The sequence below is a fragment of the Gigantopelta aegis genome, chromosome 6 (genome assembly GCF_016097555.1).
Source record: "Gigantopelta aegis isolate Gae_Host chromosome 6, Gae_host_genome, whole genome shotgun sequence".
Classification (NCBI taxonomy): domain Eukaryota; kingdom Metazoa; phylum Mollusca; class Gastropoda; order Neomphalida; family Peltospiridae; genus Gigantopelta; species Gigantopelta aegis.
This window is the reverse complement of record NC_054704.1, coordinates 98,653,319-98,671,450: the sequence shown is the minus strand read 5'-3', so window position 1 is coordinate 98,671,450 and position 18,132 is coordinate 98,653,319. Positions and strand designations below refer to the sequence as shown.

At 33.0% G+C, this 18,132-nt stretch overlaps 1 protein-coding gene across 4 annotated transcripts in view; it reads left to right on the top strand.

Moving 5' to 3' along the window:
- The window catches only part of LOC121374290 (rho GTPase-activating protein 26-like), an 83,619-nt gene that overhangs the window by 54,684 nt on the left and 10,803 nt on the right, over positions 1-18,132 (top strand). For 2 of the 4 annotated variants that reach the window (XM_041501332.1, XM_041501331.1), the window contains exons 9-22: positions 4,304-4,373; positions 4,797-4,894; positions 5,823-5,860; positions 6,086-6,142; positions 6,725-6,837; positions 7,352-7,414; positions 9,604-9,678; positions 10,214-10,301; positions 10,944-11,002; positions 11,656-11,761; positions 13,100-13,259; positions 13,701-13,992; positions 16,206-16,367; positions 17,079-17,121. In XM_041501332.1, the coding sequence (XP_041357266.1) occupies positions 4,304-4,373; positions 4,797-4,894; positions 5,823-5,860; positions 6,086-6,142; positions 6,725-6,837; positions 7,352-7,414; positions 9,604-9,678; positions 10,214-10,301; positions 10,944-11,002; positions 11,656-11,761; positions 13,100-13,259; positions 13,701-13,992; positions 16,206-16,367; positions 17,079-17,121 (1,424 nt within the window). Of the gene's footprint in view, positions 1-1,492; positions 1,544-4,303; positions 4,374-4,796; positions 4,895-5,822; positions 5,861-6,085; positions 6,143-6,724; positions 6,838-7,351; positions 7,415-9,603; positions 9,679-10,213; positions 10,302-10,943; positions 11,003-11,655; positions 11,762-13,099; positions 13,260-13,700; positions 13,993-16,205; positions 16,368-17,078; positions 17,122-18,132 lie in introns of all 4 variants that reach the window. The other 2 variants (XM_041501330.1, XM_041501329.1) reach the window with 2 other exon arrangements.

Here is an 18,132-nt window from a genome sequence, read left to right as displayed (position 1 = left end):
GTCACAAGTAAAGCCGTGTCGCTATTAATGTCTTATTTTGGATAACTTACAATTATTCATGTTCATAGAAATACATATGACTTAACATTGTGGATAATGTTTTGTATCATTTATAATTTTCATAAAAAGTAAATTGGTGTTGTACTGCAAATTGCTATATCAGTTATTTTTACAATCTGCTTCTATGTTGAGATGGTTACTTATTATATTAACCAGTGCACCACAACTGGTCAAAGGCTTTTCTGTCTGTGGGAAAGTGCATATAAAAGATCCCTTGCTGCTAATAGAAAAGTAGCGGGTTACCTCTGATGACTACGAGTCAGTATTACCAAATGTTTGACATCCAATAGCTGATGATTAATTAATCATTGTGCTCTAGTGGTGTTGTTATACAAAACAAACTTTATTATAGTTGACATAGTTTGTTAAAATATATGTCAATAATTGCTCAGTTAGTAATTATAGCTTGTGTATATACTATTAAAATACTATTTTACTGTAAGTCAGTCGTCTTAGAAATATATATATCAAGATTTTTAACTACAACAGTAGCAATATCCAGTGTTCCATGTAGTGAGACTATGTACAGGAAAATATTGATTTAAAACTATGAACAAAGTTTAGAAAATGGGACCTGTTTTTCAAAGATGGTTTAGTTTTTAAGAATAGCAAAACCTGTCAAGATACTGAATTTGTATTATTATGTTAATCATATTCAAGATATTGAATTGGTATTATTATGTTAATTGTATTCAAGATATTGAACTTGTATATTATGTTAATTGTATTCAAGAAGTTGAATTTGTATATTATGTTAATCATATTCAAGAAGTTGAATTTGTATATTATGTTAATTGTATTCAAGATATTCAGTTTGTATTATTACTACATGTAGCTCAGCTCCTTAAGTCAGCAAACTGAACTTTGTGACATGGTTTTGCCTCTGGACTTTATGGTTTTGCTTCAGTATGGCACATTTAATGGTGGTATTTGGACAAATTTTCCTGTATATGGTGATCAACATTTGTGTATGTGCTAACATTAACTCCTTGTCGTGTTTACAAGTTGCGTAATAAAAACTATAAATAACCGTGCTTATGATAACTGTTATGAATTAATATATCAACTTGTGTACTTGTAGCCACAGTTGGGACTGGCATTGGTAAGGGGACGATACAGTGTGTTGTGTTAACACTGTCACTTCTTTTAGGCAGTTAACTGTTGTATAAATTATTTGTATTTGATACAGGTGCATGGCATGAAATTTCATAATAATGATATTGATCATTCAGTTTATCAGGAATACTCCATTTCCAGAAAGTGGTTGCTGATAATAAAATGTTGGTTTTTTTCAGTGTTTAAAATTATTAGTTGTTATTTATGGGCACAGCTGTCAGTAAAACATATCAACTGTTCCATATAATCATCCACAGGTGTGTTGTGTCGGCAATTAACAGTTATTATAATTAAAAGTTTGTTCAATTATTTTCAGCTGTGGTCATTAGAAATACAAGCAACCCATGAAGTTCTGATTGAAAATATTGTGAGTCCGGTCGCCATTTTGCAAAACTCCATGGCACATAGAGCCAAAATATTATCATGTACCACTACGATTGTTCCTCCAGCCATACCATTATTATTGATGGATTTCAAATTTCATATTTGGATGCTGGACTGAACATTTAACCACAACCTTTGCAGAACGTCTCTGTAGTATTAGTGCATAATCAAAAGTTGAAATGCATCTGTTCACATGTTGAAAGTCATCAACAAGAAAAGAAACCCATTTCCTGTGAAACCTTTGTAAAATGGCGTTATTTACTAAGTAGTTTCGTTAATTTTTGTTTCGCTTTTACCAAGTAAAAAGCTGAAATATAGGTATTACTTTTTCAATGTCAACGGCAATGACATCACTTGTGTATTAAAGTTTAACATTTAGATCAGTTTCTCACAAACGTCCTTGGTCAGTAAAACTTGACTTATAGCTGAATCTATGAATGTTTATCACAGTGCTTGGTCAGTAAAGCTTGACTTATAGCTGAATCTATGAATGTTTATCACAGTGCTTGGTCAGTAAAGCTTGACTTATAGCTGAATCTATGGATGTTTATCACAGTGCTTGGTCAGTAAAACTTGACTTATAGCTGAATCTATGAATGTTTATCACAGTGCTTGGTCAGTAAAGCTTGACTTATAGCTGAATCTATGGATGTTTATCACAGTGCTTGGTCAGTAAAACTTGACTTATAGCTGAATCTATGGATGTTTATCACAGTGCTGAATCTATGGATGTTTATCACAGTGCTTGGTCAGTAAAACTTGACTTATATCTGAATCTATGGATGTTTATCACAGTGCATTGGAAAAGTTTATAGTAGGCGAGACATTTAATTTTACGGAATTCTTTTAAATTTTAATTGTTTTGTGTTTTTGTTTAAAGGAGTTTGGGGGGGTAATACATGTACTAGTAATATCATTTGTAAGTTTTTGCAAATTGGCAAAGAACTCAACAGGTTATATAAAACATAATTGAAATAACTATTATCAGTTACCATGGTAAAAACCCCACATCCACATACACAGTATTCCACTTTCACTAGGTTTTGAATTTTCATGCCTTGCATATGATCTTGTATTGCATAAAATGGTTTAGAAAAATATTAATTATTAAAATATATTTAGGGAACTGAAGAAAATTTGCGAACTTGCTTTTAATTTTTACTCTCAGATTTAAAAGTACATGTAAATCTAACCTTCCAATTTAAAAAACAACATCATTGAAATCTTTAAATTTTGTCGATTATAAAGGGTAATACTAAAATAAATTAATAACCCATTTTTAGTTTTACTTTGAGTAGAATATATACCCGTATTATCTAGTAGTATATAGTAAAGTAGTAAACATTATCTTAATATGTACCATCATGTTTTATTGCAAAAACCTTCTGTTTTTGCTCATGGTCACTTTTTTGTTATTTTGTATTTCCTCTTTTGAAAAATAATCTGATTACTATAAAATTCATATGATGTATTCAAAATATGTTATTGTAAATAAATACTGACGATGATCATTACAAATTCTTATTAAAACTGGGACAGACATTAAATCTAAATTTTACTCTTTGTTTTTCCATTGAAACACTGGACATAAAAATTAAATACCTGTAATTTATTAGTGCAAGTTACATGTGTTCTTATATTCTAATATATTATCTTTTATTTCAAGTCTTTCTTTATTGTTCAGTATTTTGTTACACTGAATTATTACGTGCTGTTTGTTTTGTTCTGTTGTTTTTGCTTTGCATGAATCTGTTAGTTTAGTTTGTAGATACAGTAGATACATTGTATTATGTAGTAGCACTAAATCCATGTATTCTATTTATTTCTAAGGATTACTTACAAAATATACATGTATATGAAGGGTTCATGAGAATAACCTGTGATGTCACACTTTTGGTAATCTGATATTTTTTAATTTTAAAGTTTACAACTCTGCAGTCGTGGAATATTTATACCTAAGCAAGCATGAGTTACCAACAACTCAATGGCCTTCCGTAATTACAGGGTTTTATTTTAGTGTGTTATTGTGACCCTGACGTACACGACCGCTATAATACTGTCTGTTTGGACATCATAGATTATTCCCTTGGACCCTTCATACACATATACATACAATCAGTGATATTTTGGTATGTTTAAAAAATATATATATTCAATTATTGTTTTTTGGAACTTAAAAAATACTTACTGTGTGTATTGTGTGCTGCCAAGTTGTTTGTTTCATAAATTTGTAAACTTGATTTGATCTACTATGGAATTTGTGTTTTGGTTCAAGATTAAGCCTGGCAACATGATATATACATACAGTTGTTCTTTAAAATAGACAACATTTACTGTTTCTTTTGTAAATGAAATGTTATTATTAGTAAGTATAAGTTTACAAGTTTTACATTTATCTTTTTATTTTTTTAATCTTATTACATTATTTTAACAGTTCTGAGTCTATAAAAGGTCAGTTTTAGCCAGGACTTATTTGCTTGAAATTTGTAAGTCATTGTCTGTTGGATTATGACTCAAGATTCAAACTAATATGGCATTTGGAAACTTTGTTGATTGTTTTATAGTTTGTAAAACCAAGACCTGAACATTTGGTTTACTACTTGCTTTTATAACGTTGATTGGATAAAATATCATTTGATCATTATAATTCTGTTTTTCTTAAACATTTGTTAGTCTACAGTAATGTGTTTTGCCACAAATATGAGTGTTTCCAAGATATTTATTATTGGTGTCTTGCCCACAGAAGCCAATTGATCAGTCCGGAACGATTCGAGGTTTCACCAGACAGGGCTATCTGTATCTCATGGAACGCAGTAAGTCATCTTCATAAACAACATTGTCATAAATAGTGCTTGCATATATATGTGGTGTACATTCACACTCACACTTGCATGCACAAACATCACACACATGCAAATGATAAGCAAATTATGTAGTAAAGTTCTAGTTCATATCCATTGCTTCATGTATTTATCGTATATTTACTCTTGTGTTTTGATGGAATTATTATTGAAATTGGTGCAACTAAAACCTTGTAAAGTTTTCACTTCTTAAGCAATGTTTATGTTTGGGTGGGGTTTTTTAAATGTATAAATAAAAAAAACTTTTTTTTAATATTGTTCAATGACCCTGCCCTGGAAATGGAAAAAGTTACATTTTATGTAGATCAATTAATTTTTAAATGTATAGTGTGCTATCTTTATCTCATATATCTTGTCTCGTTTGATACTTTTCAGAAGCCTTAGGGACAACATGGACAAAATATTATTGTCAGTACAAAAAGGAAACCAAAGAATTCTTCATGATTCTTTACAATCAGATGGGTGGAAAACTGGTAAAACTTTATCAATAATTTTTTCGGTTTTAATTTTTGGTGGTGGTGGTGGTGGTGGTGGGGGGGGGTTATGGGTTGTTGTTGTTTTGGGGGTTTTTGTTTGTTTTTTGCATCAGTGAAGATATTTTATGAACAAAGTTTTAAAAACAGTTGATGTTTCTTTGATGAAATTTTATTTGTTATAATTATTATATATGTATGGTATTTCCTTAGGGTAGGTAGTAGGTTGCCAGTGCTGTATAAATCTCTTCTCCCCACCCCACAAAACCCCCAAACAAACCCTAGAGGGACATGGTTTTTAACTACAAAGTTGTAGTCCATATTCCTTTTTTATATAGTTCTCTGGAGGTTTTTGCAACAGTGCTTCAAGATATTCAGCTGGAATTTGATGTTTATCTTTATCATGAAGAGTTATAGATCATGTTTGAACATTTGTGGGTGTCTGTTGGGGACTTGTATTGCTTTAGTAATATTCTAAGAATTTTTGTCTTCATTGATTAAATGGAGGTGGGACGTAGCCCAGCGGTAAAGCGCTCGCTCAATGTGCAGTTGGTCTGGGATCGATCCTCGTCGATTGGGCTATTTCTTGTTCCAGCCAGTGCACCACGACTGGCATATCAAAGGCCATGGTATGTACTACCTTGTCTGTGGGATGGTGTATATAAAAGATCCTTTGCTGCTAATCGAAAGGAATAGCCCTTGAAGTGGCAACAGTATGTTTCCCCTCTCAATACATGTATCTGTGGTCCTTAATCATATGTCTGACACCATATATAACCATAAATTAAAAAAAATTGTTGAGTGCGTCGTTGAATAAAACATTTCCTTCCTTCATTGTTTAAATGTTATGTTTAAAGATTCTATGATTGAATATAATATCTTCAAATTTATTATTATATTTTAATTTCTTTTTATTTATCCATTGCAGAACATTCCAGAGAAACATATCTTGGATACATGTACAAGGTGAGAATATTTAGCTGTTGAAACATTGGAATTTTTTTTTTATTGTGAGCAGGTGGGTGTTTAGACACCTTTGACCCCCTTGAATCCACACCCAGGCACTCATTTTAAAATATTTGTTTTTGTTGCACAATTGTATTATCTTTATAATCGTTATTCTTTCATCTTTATCATGTGAGCACCACATTTGTAATGGAAATTCTTTTCTTCTTCTTTTTTTCTTGTCAGACGAGCCCATGACTCCATTGAGAAACGGTTCTGCTTCGACATCACATTCAAAGAAAAGTATTGTGTTCTTAATTTTTAGTAATATGTTACACAGTAATAATAATAATAAAATATTTATAGATTATTCTGTGCAGTAAGCAAGCATTATCAAATATGTACATCAAGATCTATCGGAGAATTGTTCTGAGAAATCGCTAACATATCTATATTTTGAGATCAATATATTTAAGAATTTCTAAGTATATTTTTTTTCCTGTGCAATTTTCTAATGAAGATTGCGGCAGGACGTAGCCCACTGGTAAAGTGTCTAGGATCGATACCTGTCCTTGATCTGTTACTCGTTACAGCCAGTGCACCATAATTGGTATATCAAAGTCCATGGTATGTGTTATCCTATCTGTGGGATGGTGCATATAAACGATCCCTTGCTACTAATGAAAAAAGTAGAGGGTTTCCTCTCTAAGACTATAAGTCAAAATTACTAAATGCATTACATCCAATAGCCAATGATTAATAAATCAATGTGCTCTAGTGTTGTCATTAAACAAATCAAACTTTAACTTTTTAACTTTCATATAGTGTTATTTAATTTGTTTTTGCTCTGTCATTAGTAAATGTGTTTATTTTATTTTTTCAAAGGCCAGGCACAATGACATTTCAAGCTCTGTCGGAAGAGGATCGCAAATTGTGGCTTGGAGCTATGGATGGCAAAGAACCTGTTTATCTGGTCCCTAAAGCCAAAACCGAAGACAGTATGTATATACATCCTGTTAAAGATTCAGATCCTAGTTAACAGACAGTGTAACTCATGTTGGCTATTGTAGCGTATTTGTCTTGCCTTTACGTAGTTAAAAGGAAAGATATTACTTTTCCAGCATTAATGTTCACGTTTAGATCAAATTCTCACAAACTGTAAGGTCAGTGAAACTTGGTTTATAGTTGCACCAATGGATGTTCATCACAGTGCATCGAAAACGTTTATGATAGGCAAGACATTTAATTCTGCAGAATTGTTGTTTAACTAAGCTCATTGATCCTGCATATCTTTTAGTATTCTTGTAGATTGAAAATTATGTTTCCTGTCTTTAGAGCACACTTTCCATATGTGGAGAGACAAAAGATTGACGAAGACAATCCCAAAATATTTATATTGTCTTTTTTTTATTATTAAACACATCCATTTTTGTAATGTTATTAAATTAACTTGAACACAAAATAGCTATTAATAACAGAAGTTTTCTAAGCTAAATTCTTTTCCCTCTTCAGCATTGCTGGATGATATAGGATTTACCTTTATGAAGAAATGTATAATGGCAATAGAAGCTAGAGGTTTGTATTGTTACAGTACGGTTTTTGATTGCTTCATTTGTTATTACGGAATTCATACTGTGCTACTCCTGTGGAAATATTTCTATTGATAACGATTGAATCAATTTTTTCTGTCTGTTTTTCATATTCTGCCCCTACAAAATGCTCACAGCACCAAAAAAATAAGTTAGCGAATAACTGCAGTAGATTACCAAGACTTGTATTGTTTAGATAAAAACAACCAAACTACTTTGATTCACATCCAACTACCCATTTTGTTCTGGAGGTCTCTGTTAGTAAATCAAGTGTTTTCCAGTTTCTAGATGACCTTTCACGTGACCCATCAAATTATCATGGAAATACATTTGCCAGCAGCTTTACTGAAACAATTTTCTGTTCACAGCTTTTAAATATTAACACTATAATGAAATAGATCACAATGTACATGATCTAAATCTACACTACTGTATATTTTGTGGTCTCTATAACCAATAGCAAGTTCAATTCCTATTTTTGCTTTCACCTAAGAAGAGCATATTTCAAAATACTAGTTTTGGTGTCGGATGAAATTTCAAAGTTTGCCCTTGTATTCATTTTAAGTCATTCACATTAGGAAGTAAAGTAATATAGTTTTGTAGGAGGCAGGAAGGGCTGCATTTTGACTTGGTGAAATGTAAATAGTTTTGGCGTCGGACATTGATAGAAATCAAAGATGCCAAATTAACAATCAATGCATTGTACTATCAAAAGTATATGAGGAAATTTTGATTAACCAATGTTTGAAACATGTTTGAAATCTAGATTAAGTAACCTACTACTCTGGTTAACCCTTTGTCTTCTATAGACACATTAGTTTTTATGTTTTGATGGTGGATGGAAAAAAAAAGTCATACATTTCATCAGTAATAATTGTAAAAAAAATTTTTTTTAATAAAACTGGTTATTAATTACATTTTCTTGTTTAGAATATTAATGTGTGTACACCATGTCTTTCTGGTTTTCCTAATGTTTATAGTAGCTTGAACAGGAGTTTTAAAACATGTACGGAATTATTGAAGGCAGAATCCAGTTTGAGCTGCTAATTTGAATTTTGGGGTCTGGTGTTGATCACTTTTGAAATATGCCAACCACAAACTAGTTTACAAAATACCCATGCCAAACATTCCATGTTTTACATCAAAACAAGGACAGCTCATCTTTCTTGATAACACCATTTGAGTCCTAATAACCTCGGATTTAGATTCTTACAAGAGTTATCCATTTTGGTTTGAGACTATATATTAGGGGGTTAGTGAAGCAGCCTGCCTTCACTTAGACCAGTTTTATAGGAGAAACCATCTTTAAAGTCATAAGAAATAAAAAGATTAAACATAATTGCTAGGATTCTAGCCAAATAATAATTCAGTGTTAATAATAAAGTTAAGCTTTGTTTTTGTTTAAAGACACCACTAGAGCACATTAATTTATTAATCATCGGCTATTGGATGTCAAACATTTGGTAATTCTGACTTGTAGTCATCAGAGAAAACCCACTACATTTTTCCATTAGCAGCAGGGGATGTTTTATATGCACTTTCCCACAGACAGGAAAGCACACACCATGGCCTGGTTGGAATGAGAATGTTAATGATAAATCTGTGATATTACCACTGACAGTCCTCTATTAAAGTGAGATTTGTAATGTACTCAACACAACATCGTTGACTGCATCAATATAGGCTATAGAGCTATCAATAAAAAATAACTTATTTGAATATAAATGAACATGCATACAGGTCTAAGCCTACGAGTTCTGTCAATTAAAATATCACAGAAAAAATGTAAACAAAATTCAAATTATGTAAGATTTTTTAATATTGTCCTCTGTTCAAACATGGGTAGATTCTGGCCTTGCCAGGTACTACTACCCAGTTTGGCCAAAGATTATAGAATTAATTAACATACTGTATGGACTAAATGTTAGCTCTGACCTTTTGAGACATTTTCTGTACATTTTTATACTGCTACATTGTTTTATAGAATTAATTAACATCTGTATGGACTAAATGTTAGCTCTGACCATTTAAGACATTTTCTGTACATTTTTATACTGCTACATTGTTTTATAGAATTAATTAACATACTGTATGGACTAAATGTTAGCTCTGACCTTTTAAGACATTTTCTGTACATCTTTATACTGCTACATTGTTTTGATTGTTTCCTTTCAGGTTTGCATGAGCAGGGATTGTACCGAGTGGTGGGAGTGAACTCTAAGGTCAATAGGCTAATCCAAATGGGACTTGGTATGTTGGCTTTTTTGTTTGCTTGTGGTTAGCTGCACTCAATGAATGATATTGACAGGAGTCATTTGATGTCAAATTGATATCCTAAGTAAAATAATGTTCCATTATCCTAAGTAAAATAATTTTCAGCTGCCATGATTAACTTAGTGGGTGTTAATTGAAAATTATTCATATGGGATATAAAGTTGAGTGAGTTGAATTTGTATTTATTACCCAATAATTGTGTTTAACTTAGACCCAAGTGAATCTAATTTGCTTTTTTTTTAAATAATGAGACATATACAAGAGTTTGATTAATTTGTATTTACTTTTTCTTTCTTGTTTTTTTTAAGTTGTCTGGTTTGTGGTGGTGCTATTGTTCAAATTTTGAACAAAACAAATTGTATTTGAATAAAAAATAAAAAATTAAAACTGAATTTTATTGTCTAATTTTAGAAGAAGAAGAAATAGCACAAATGCACTTTATGAAAGATATGGGTTATTTTTATATTTATGCATTAGATCTAACATTTTATTTTGTCCTGTTCTGTTTCAGATCGAAGGAAAGCAGACAAATTGAATCTAGACGACCCTGCCGTATGGGAGACCAAAACTATAACTAGTGCTGTGAAAAATTACCTCAGGTCAGTTGTAACACTAACCGTCTAAACTGGGACTTAACAATCCAAAACTATAAGAAGTGTTGTGAAAAATTACCTCAGGTCAGTTGTAACATGACCGTCTAAACTGGGATTTGAAAATATATAGGACGTTACTGGTATCATCTATACTGGGATTTGATTATTTTTGCCATGTTACTGATACCATCTAAACCCATTTGATATTTTGATATATTAACCCGGTTAATGTTTGTTGTTGCTGTCAATGGATCATTTGTTTGTAAAATTAACCAGACCTGTACACCTGAGCACAATATTTTGATAATATTTCGTCAACACTTGTGATGATGTCATATTATTGATGAAGGTGATTTCAGTATCAAATTAAAATGTTATTTTAGAAGTATTATAGGATAAATAGAATTTGCTATTCATGTTTTTTAATATAGTTAATCAGTATGTGACAGTATGTGAAAGAGCCTCACCAGAAACCGATTAACACAGACTCGGTTGATATTTTCCACATTAAAAAACCACTTTTAATGAATTCTCTGTATATGGATCCTGCAGGTCATTTACTTAAGTACCTGTTAGATTTGTACTGTATAAGATTTTCTTATGTACCTCATTTAATTAATAATTACATCCTTTCATATTTCTTTACAGATCCTTACCAGAACCCTTGATGTCTTTTAAACTGCACGAGAGTTTTATTAAAGCTGCAAGTAAGCATTACTTTGTATGTAAACATCTCCATCATCTAAAGGGTGTATACTACTAAATCAAATCCCATAGACGACAATAGTAATATATCTGACTAAAACTCCTACCTGCAATGTATTAATCGACATAAACACGACGGATATGAATACTACCACCCGTCACCCTTAAAGTGAATCAGAAAAAATTGGGTGTCAAGCTGCTCATTTCTGAGATAACAGGTAGCCTCTATGACTGACCTAGTTCCGCACAAAATTAGAGTACTTTTTTTTTACAGGTACCCATACATGTTTCAAGCACAAGGCTACTTGACACAGTGGTACTAGATGAAATAAAATTGCATATATTTTTTGCCCAGATGAAACTTTTTTTTTTTTACAACCAACACACTCACATTTATCACCAATCACAGGACTTGTGGTGTTCACTTCTCTATCAAAATTTGGGTGCACCTCAAACTTTGACCCAGCCGGAAGTTATTTGGTTTAGTACTACCTATAGGGAAAAACCATTAATAATTGGTTTTAGTACAAATGTTAAAAAAAAAAAAAGACAACTAGATTAATATTACTATTATGCTCTTCAAAATACTTTACAGATACGTACTTGAATGTGTTATTAGTTTGGTCATTTAAATTATATTGTATTTATTTTGTAGAGCAAGAATCGAAAACGTTGCGGATACTGGACATTCACAAGCTGGTTTACGAACTGCCCGAGTCGTTCTTTGAGATGTTAAATCTGCTCACCGAACATTTGCACAAGTAAGCTGTAACCTTGTTTTCACAATCTTAGACACTGAAAAACATAGTCGTAATAATAATAATAATATAAACCACTTCACCTTTCAGCACTAAAAGATCAACGTTTATTATAATGTACATTTGTGGTGAGCCTATATTGATTTTTGCATCGTAATGACCAAGCGACTGTACTGCTTCACCTTTCAGCACTAAAAGATCCACCTTTACTAAAATGTACATTTGTGGTGAGCCTACCTGTATATTGGTTTTTGCATGGTAGTGACCAAGCAACTATACTGCCTCAAAATAGCGTTTATATTGCCCTCGTGATATTGCCCTATTTGTCACAGAATATATTTAAAATTCTGACATTAAATTGTATTGAAATGCTTGTAAAAGTGAATGGTGTGGTGTTCAACCCATAATATTACTTTGGCAAAATAATTTGGACAGCTGAGAATTATTAGACTGATACGTAGATTTTTAAACTGTGATTTATTACCAAATAATGTTTATCATAATGTGTATATATCAAATTAATGTTATATATCTGCACTCTTACATGGTCACATGGCCATACCTAATCATGCCATTGTTATACATTGATGTTTATTGGGGAATAAACATACCCATGATTATTGTGAATTATCCTACAATCACTATTTCTATTGGTTGATTATTGTGAATTATCCTACAACCACTATTTCTATTGGCTGATTATTGTGAATTATCCTACAACCACTATTTCTATTGGCTGATTATTGTGAATTATCCTACAACCACTATTTCTATTGGCTGATTATTGTGAATTATCCTACAACCACTATTTCTATTGGCTGATTATTGTGAATTATCCTACAACCACTATTTCTATTGGCTGATTATTGTGAATTATCCTACAACCACTATTTCTATTGGCTGATTATGATGACCGATTAAAGCAAAGTCATAAGTGTATACTAGCCAATTATGACTTTTGATGTCACTCATGTGTGATGTCAAGCGCATAGCTACATTACAAAATTGTTCATTTCACCTCTAGGTCATCACACAATGTAGCTGAAATAATTGGCCTGCAGTATAAATATAATAGCTAGTTATGATGTAGGATATTGCTTTATACTGTTGAGGCCGAATGAGAAATTTCCCACTAGTATGTCAAAATGTAAAGCCAATATCCTATGTTATTAACTGGTTATTCTCTGTTTAGATTAGTGACCATATACTTGAAATTGATAAGTTCATATAATTTTAACTGATTGTGTAATTGAAAGTTGGTTGGTTATGATTGATGATCATTGATAAAAATCAGTTCAATTCCCAACACTACTAGAGTAAGTTGTGTTTTTCACCGCGTAGGGTGGCCAGTGAGAGCGACAAGAACAAGATGACTGTCGGGAATCTCGGCGTCTGCTTCGGACCGACCCTCATGAGACCAGAAGAGGAAACCATGGCGGCTATCATGGACATAAAGTTCTGCAATATAGTGGTGGAAATTCTTATCAACAACTATGAAAAGGTGATTATAAAAAGAATATTTGATGGGTAAACATCAGCAGCAAAATAGAGAGTATTACTACCATATGTACAAAATAAAGCTAATATTGACTTATTAATATTAAAGATGCAAACATGATGTCAACTGTTTGCTGCAAATCTTAAGTACTGCAATTTTGTACAAAACTAGAGGTGATATAACAAGGTCCTGTTATATTGAAAATGAGCCAAATGGTAGGAAATATAAATTAGTGAATACAGGATACAGTGTGTTGCCTTAGGTCATGAAGAGCAATTTCTATTGTCTGCTTTATTCTAAAGGTTAAAAGACAAGAGCATCTATTTTAATTTTTATCTGATAATTTAAACTATGGGATTGTAGACAGAGTATTTGTATTTATTTGCGCTTTTTTTTCGTTGGTTGCCCACTATATAGTATATTTTTATTTTCTGTATTTAATAGATTTTTAAAAGTGATCCTGAGGATGTTGACCCCAGTGATTCGAGGAAGGCTTTCTCTCGGAATAATGCTGTGAGGTCTCACGCGGTGTCTAACAACCGATCTGATAGCAGTTCTCAACCAATGAGCTCTTCCACACCAGTATTATCACGCGACGGGGGCGCCTCCGCTGCTGGGCAGTTAACCATCTATGCAAACCAGGCTCCTGTTCACCCGTCAGCACCCCCATCAGCACCCCCATCAAGTGGGCGTGGCAAGCTGCGGCCGGTCCAGATTTACAATCCAAGTACTGGGGGTATACAATCATTCGCTTGGTCTAGAGTAGTGGAAACCTTTGATAATCAGCTTTTGTGATGCAGCATTTTTACCAGTTCCAGGAGCTTATAAAAATTTAAGTCTAAGACTCAAGGCTTTAGTAAATTCTTACCCATTCAAATAATATGTAGTTAAAGTCTGGAGGTTTTGCTAAAATCTCATGTTTTCAGGCGTTGAAATAAGTCAAGAATGGTCGTTCAGGTTACCTTATACATAGAAAGTTGATAAATGTACTTCGTTTCTAGACATAATTGTTCGACAACTATTGATCATATATAGTTTTTAAATAGAAGATATACATACAAGTTTGATGATAAATGTGTTTGACCTTATAGGTTACTACACCCATATTTTATGGTACCTTATATATGGGTTACCAGACAATGCTTATTTTGATGCCCGAGTCTTTTGACTTTTAATTTTTTATAAGCACAGGTCCTGATGCACGTAACTATTAATCAACATTGATTTAACATTTTGTGTAGAGAAATAGACTGAAGTCTGCATGTCGGTTTGAGTTTTGAAAAATTTTCTTTTATAAAAGTTTGATTTAAAATTATGCACTATTCCCAGACTCCACTAAAAGAGTTTTTGTTGGTGATTTCAGTTAGTCTTGATATAAAATAAAATGGAAAAGTTTTGGAAGTATCAACAATTTTTATCGTTTATGTGCACTTTGTAAAAACATTGAAACTTAAGCTATAAATGAAATGGTAATATTTACCCATAGTGAAGAATTACATTTTCTCAAATGGGATATACAGTGAAACCCTCTAAACCAGACACCCTAGGAACCAAGTCAAAAGTCTGGTTTAATGAGGTTGCGTTCTTTACTAATTTTTAAAAAGGGACTAAAAAATGTCCGGTTTTGAGGGAAATCTGGTTTACGTAGGGTCCAGTTTTGAGAGGTTTAATTGTACTATCCTACAAACCGAAAACATATAAGATTATTCTCCATGAGACAGACAACATTTAAATAATTTTTTAATGAAAAGCAAGACTGAAATTGTTGACAAAAGCACTGTTATTAGAAGAAGGGATGGGTATAGAGGATCAGTAGTGGAAATACAAGTCAAGTTTTTTAAATTTGACTATCAGCACACTTTTAGTTTGGGTTTCCAGAATGTTTTCGAATGTAATCCCATTCAAAAATGAGGTGATAGAGTGCTTATCTGAAGTGAGATCAACTATCCTTGATATGCTTGTGGGTTTTTTTTTTACCCATTTCAACCAGTGCCCCATGACTGGTTCCTTAAAGGCCATGGTATACATGGTTTTTATCACCCATGTTTCTAGACTCCGATAATCAGCATCATTCCCACCATTCACAAAAGGTTATGTTGTTTTTTATTCCCAATTTTGGACTAAAACATTCCCAATCTGAATGTAGATCTTTCTTTTGTTTATTATTATACACAGATATATTTTGAAATCACCGATAACATTTCATAATGCAAAATAAGATATATTAATTTGAATAAATGAGTATATGTATAGTATTACTCTTTTAAAACTTGTAAAACGACACAAAAATTAGCCGAGTTATCTTTTCACTACTAATCTACAGTAATGGTTTTATTACAAAAACAGTAAAAGTAGATATTTTTACTCATTTGTGTTGGTTTATTATTAACTTTACTAGCAAATTACAATACAGAGTTAATGTATTAACTACACACATACTGGTTATTAGTTGTAGAGTTTGTTTACTAATGGTTTATGAATGATGTGCCAGTATGATTATTTAATATTTTAAATAATGCAAAATGAAAATAATTGTGTATTTATTTATTTTTAAATTCAATTCAAGTCTGTAATCATAGATTCATTTGCTTTATATTTATGCACCTTGACTCATGTTAAATACAATATTGATAATCTGTTTTTCTGAATTTTTTAAAGTCCTAAATTTTATTGTTAGTTACGTTTTTTGTGTAATTAATTGGTAATAAAAATTATATTTTTCTTTTTTACCATGCTGATAACAGTTGCAGGTTTATTATTTGTGTAATATATTGTTACGGTTATGCGTTGGGTTTTTTTTTTTTTGGGGGGGGGGGGGGGGGTTAAACAATATTTATTGACATTTGTGTTAATGTTGGGGATTGACCAACAGGTCTCTCCCAGGGAGTAATTAATGTTGTGATATCACTAATTTATTTGTATTTTGCACCATGCTCTTAATGTTTGCAGGTTTTGAGACGCACAGCAATACTAGTAGCAGTTCTGATTCTTTAAACTCCAAACCTACGCACCAGTCACACTTGCCAAAAATGGCGTCTCCAAAACTGGATGGAATTCGGCGTGACTCAAACAGTGGGATTACGTATTCCAATGTCAGTGTCAGTGCAATGGGTAAATGGTTGTTGTATTTTTTATTTCATATTTATTTGTGTTAATTTGGTATCAAACAGCAGTAAATTGTAATTTTTATAATATGGAGATGTTTGTGGGCTACTCATTTTACTTCAAGGGCTGACACCCAGGGCCCATGCTTATAAAACTTGTGGAGACTTAAATCTGTAATAACAACACACGCATACCATTTGTATGGCATTGCCATGATGTTAAAGTCTCGGACTGTAACAAATGTTAGTCTGGAGTTCAGACTAAATGTTTTATAAACACCAGGCTAGAAGTTGTTGTGTCGTAAGTCATGGTTTTTAGAAAAACACTTTTTAACATTTAATAAGTTTTAGAAAATCAGAAAATAAAGCAATGTTATGTATTAATATGGTGTACCAATGCATCACTCTTGTTATTACATTTTACTCCTCCCCCCCCCCCCCCCCCCCCAGAAAAAAGTGACCTCAGAGTGGACATAACCAGTTCTTTCCCCTCCTTGGTCTCTGGCTTCTTTTAAAAATTAAACTATTTAATAATACTTAATAGATATTTCTGTTCAAACCTATGACTATGACACTTTAGCTGTAGTCCCATGGACTGGCCCAAACATCACAACAGCCAGTCAAATGACTAAAATCTTCCATATATCCTGGTCAACCAAGTTTTCTTCATTTTTATCTGATTTGTACTGTGTAATTCTCTTTTTATTCTTTCTTTCAGCAAACAGATTTAATATTGGGAGTGGAGCAGATGCACCAACATTGTGAGTTCTATTTTAAAATGATGACAGTTTTCAAAACCTTTTTTTTTTTCTCTTAAATATAGAGTTTATTGAATTTGTTAATTTTGAGTTGCGATAGTATTATCATCGCAATCGGCTATTCTCCAGGGCTGGGACCTAGCTTGGTTAGTAGAGCACTCGCCAGAGGTTCGTGATTATAAGATAACCACCTCACTGACCTCAGTCCTCTAATTGGTATTTTTCCAGTATGGTATGGTGTAGGGATTAACGTGTACATTCAGAGCAAGCTGTTTTAGTTCACGCCTGTCATGGGCACAGGTGCCGGCCTCAGCCGTCTCCTCCATCCAGGACAGGAAAGGATTGGGGTGGGTGGGAGAAGGGACCGCCTGCACTGGCAGGTGCAAGAGAGCACCAGCAGCCCAACTGGGGCCAGTAGCAGGCGGGGGGTTGGTTTGGGTGCTATGGAATTTGGAATGTCTCAGGATTAATGCCAAAGGTCAAAAGGTGTGCAGTTTGAATGAAGGAAATTTGGCGCATTGGAAAAGGGAGAGCTATATATGTTTTGGAACTTAGTTTGCCAAGAGTAGCTCGTTACTATAATCTAGTTGGTGTTGAGATGTCTGCCTAGATTGCTCATAGGGGCCCTTATAAGGGCCTGGTCTTTTTAGGTCATGGCATGACAACCCAGTTTTTCCGGTCCCAATCAGTGCCTTATATATTAAAGTCTGTGGTATGTGTTGTCCCATCTGTGGGAAGATGCATATAAAAGAAAGAAATATTTTATTTAACAATGCACTCAACACATTTTATTTAGGGGGCGGGATGTAGCCCAGTGGTAAGGCGCTCGCTCAATGCGCGGTTGGTGTGGGATCGATCCCCGTCGGTGGGCCCATTGAGCTATTTCTCGCTCCAACCAGTGCACCATGACTGGTACATCAAAGGTCGTGGTATGTGCTATCCTGTCTGTGGGCTACTCTTTTCGATTAGCAGCAAGGGATCTTTTATATGCACCATCCCATAGACAGGATTGCA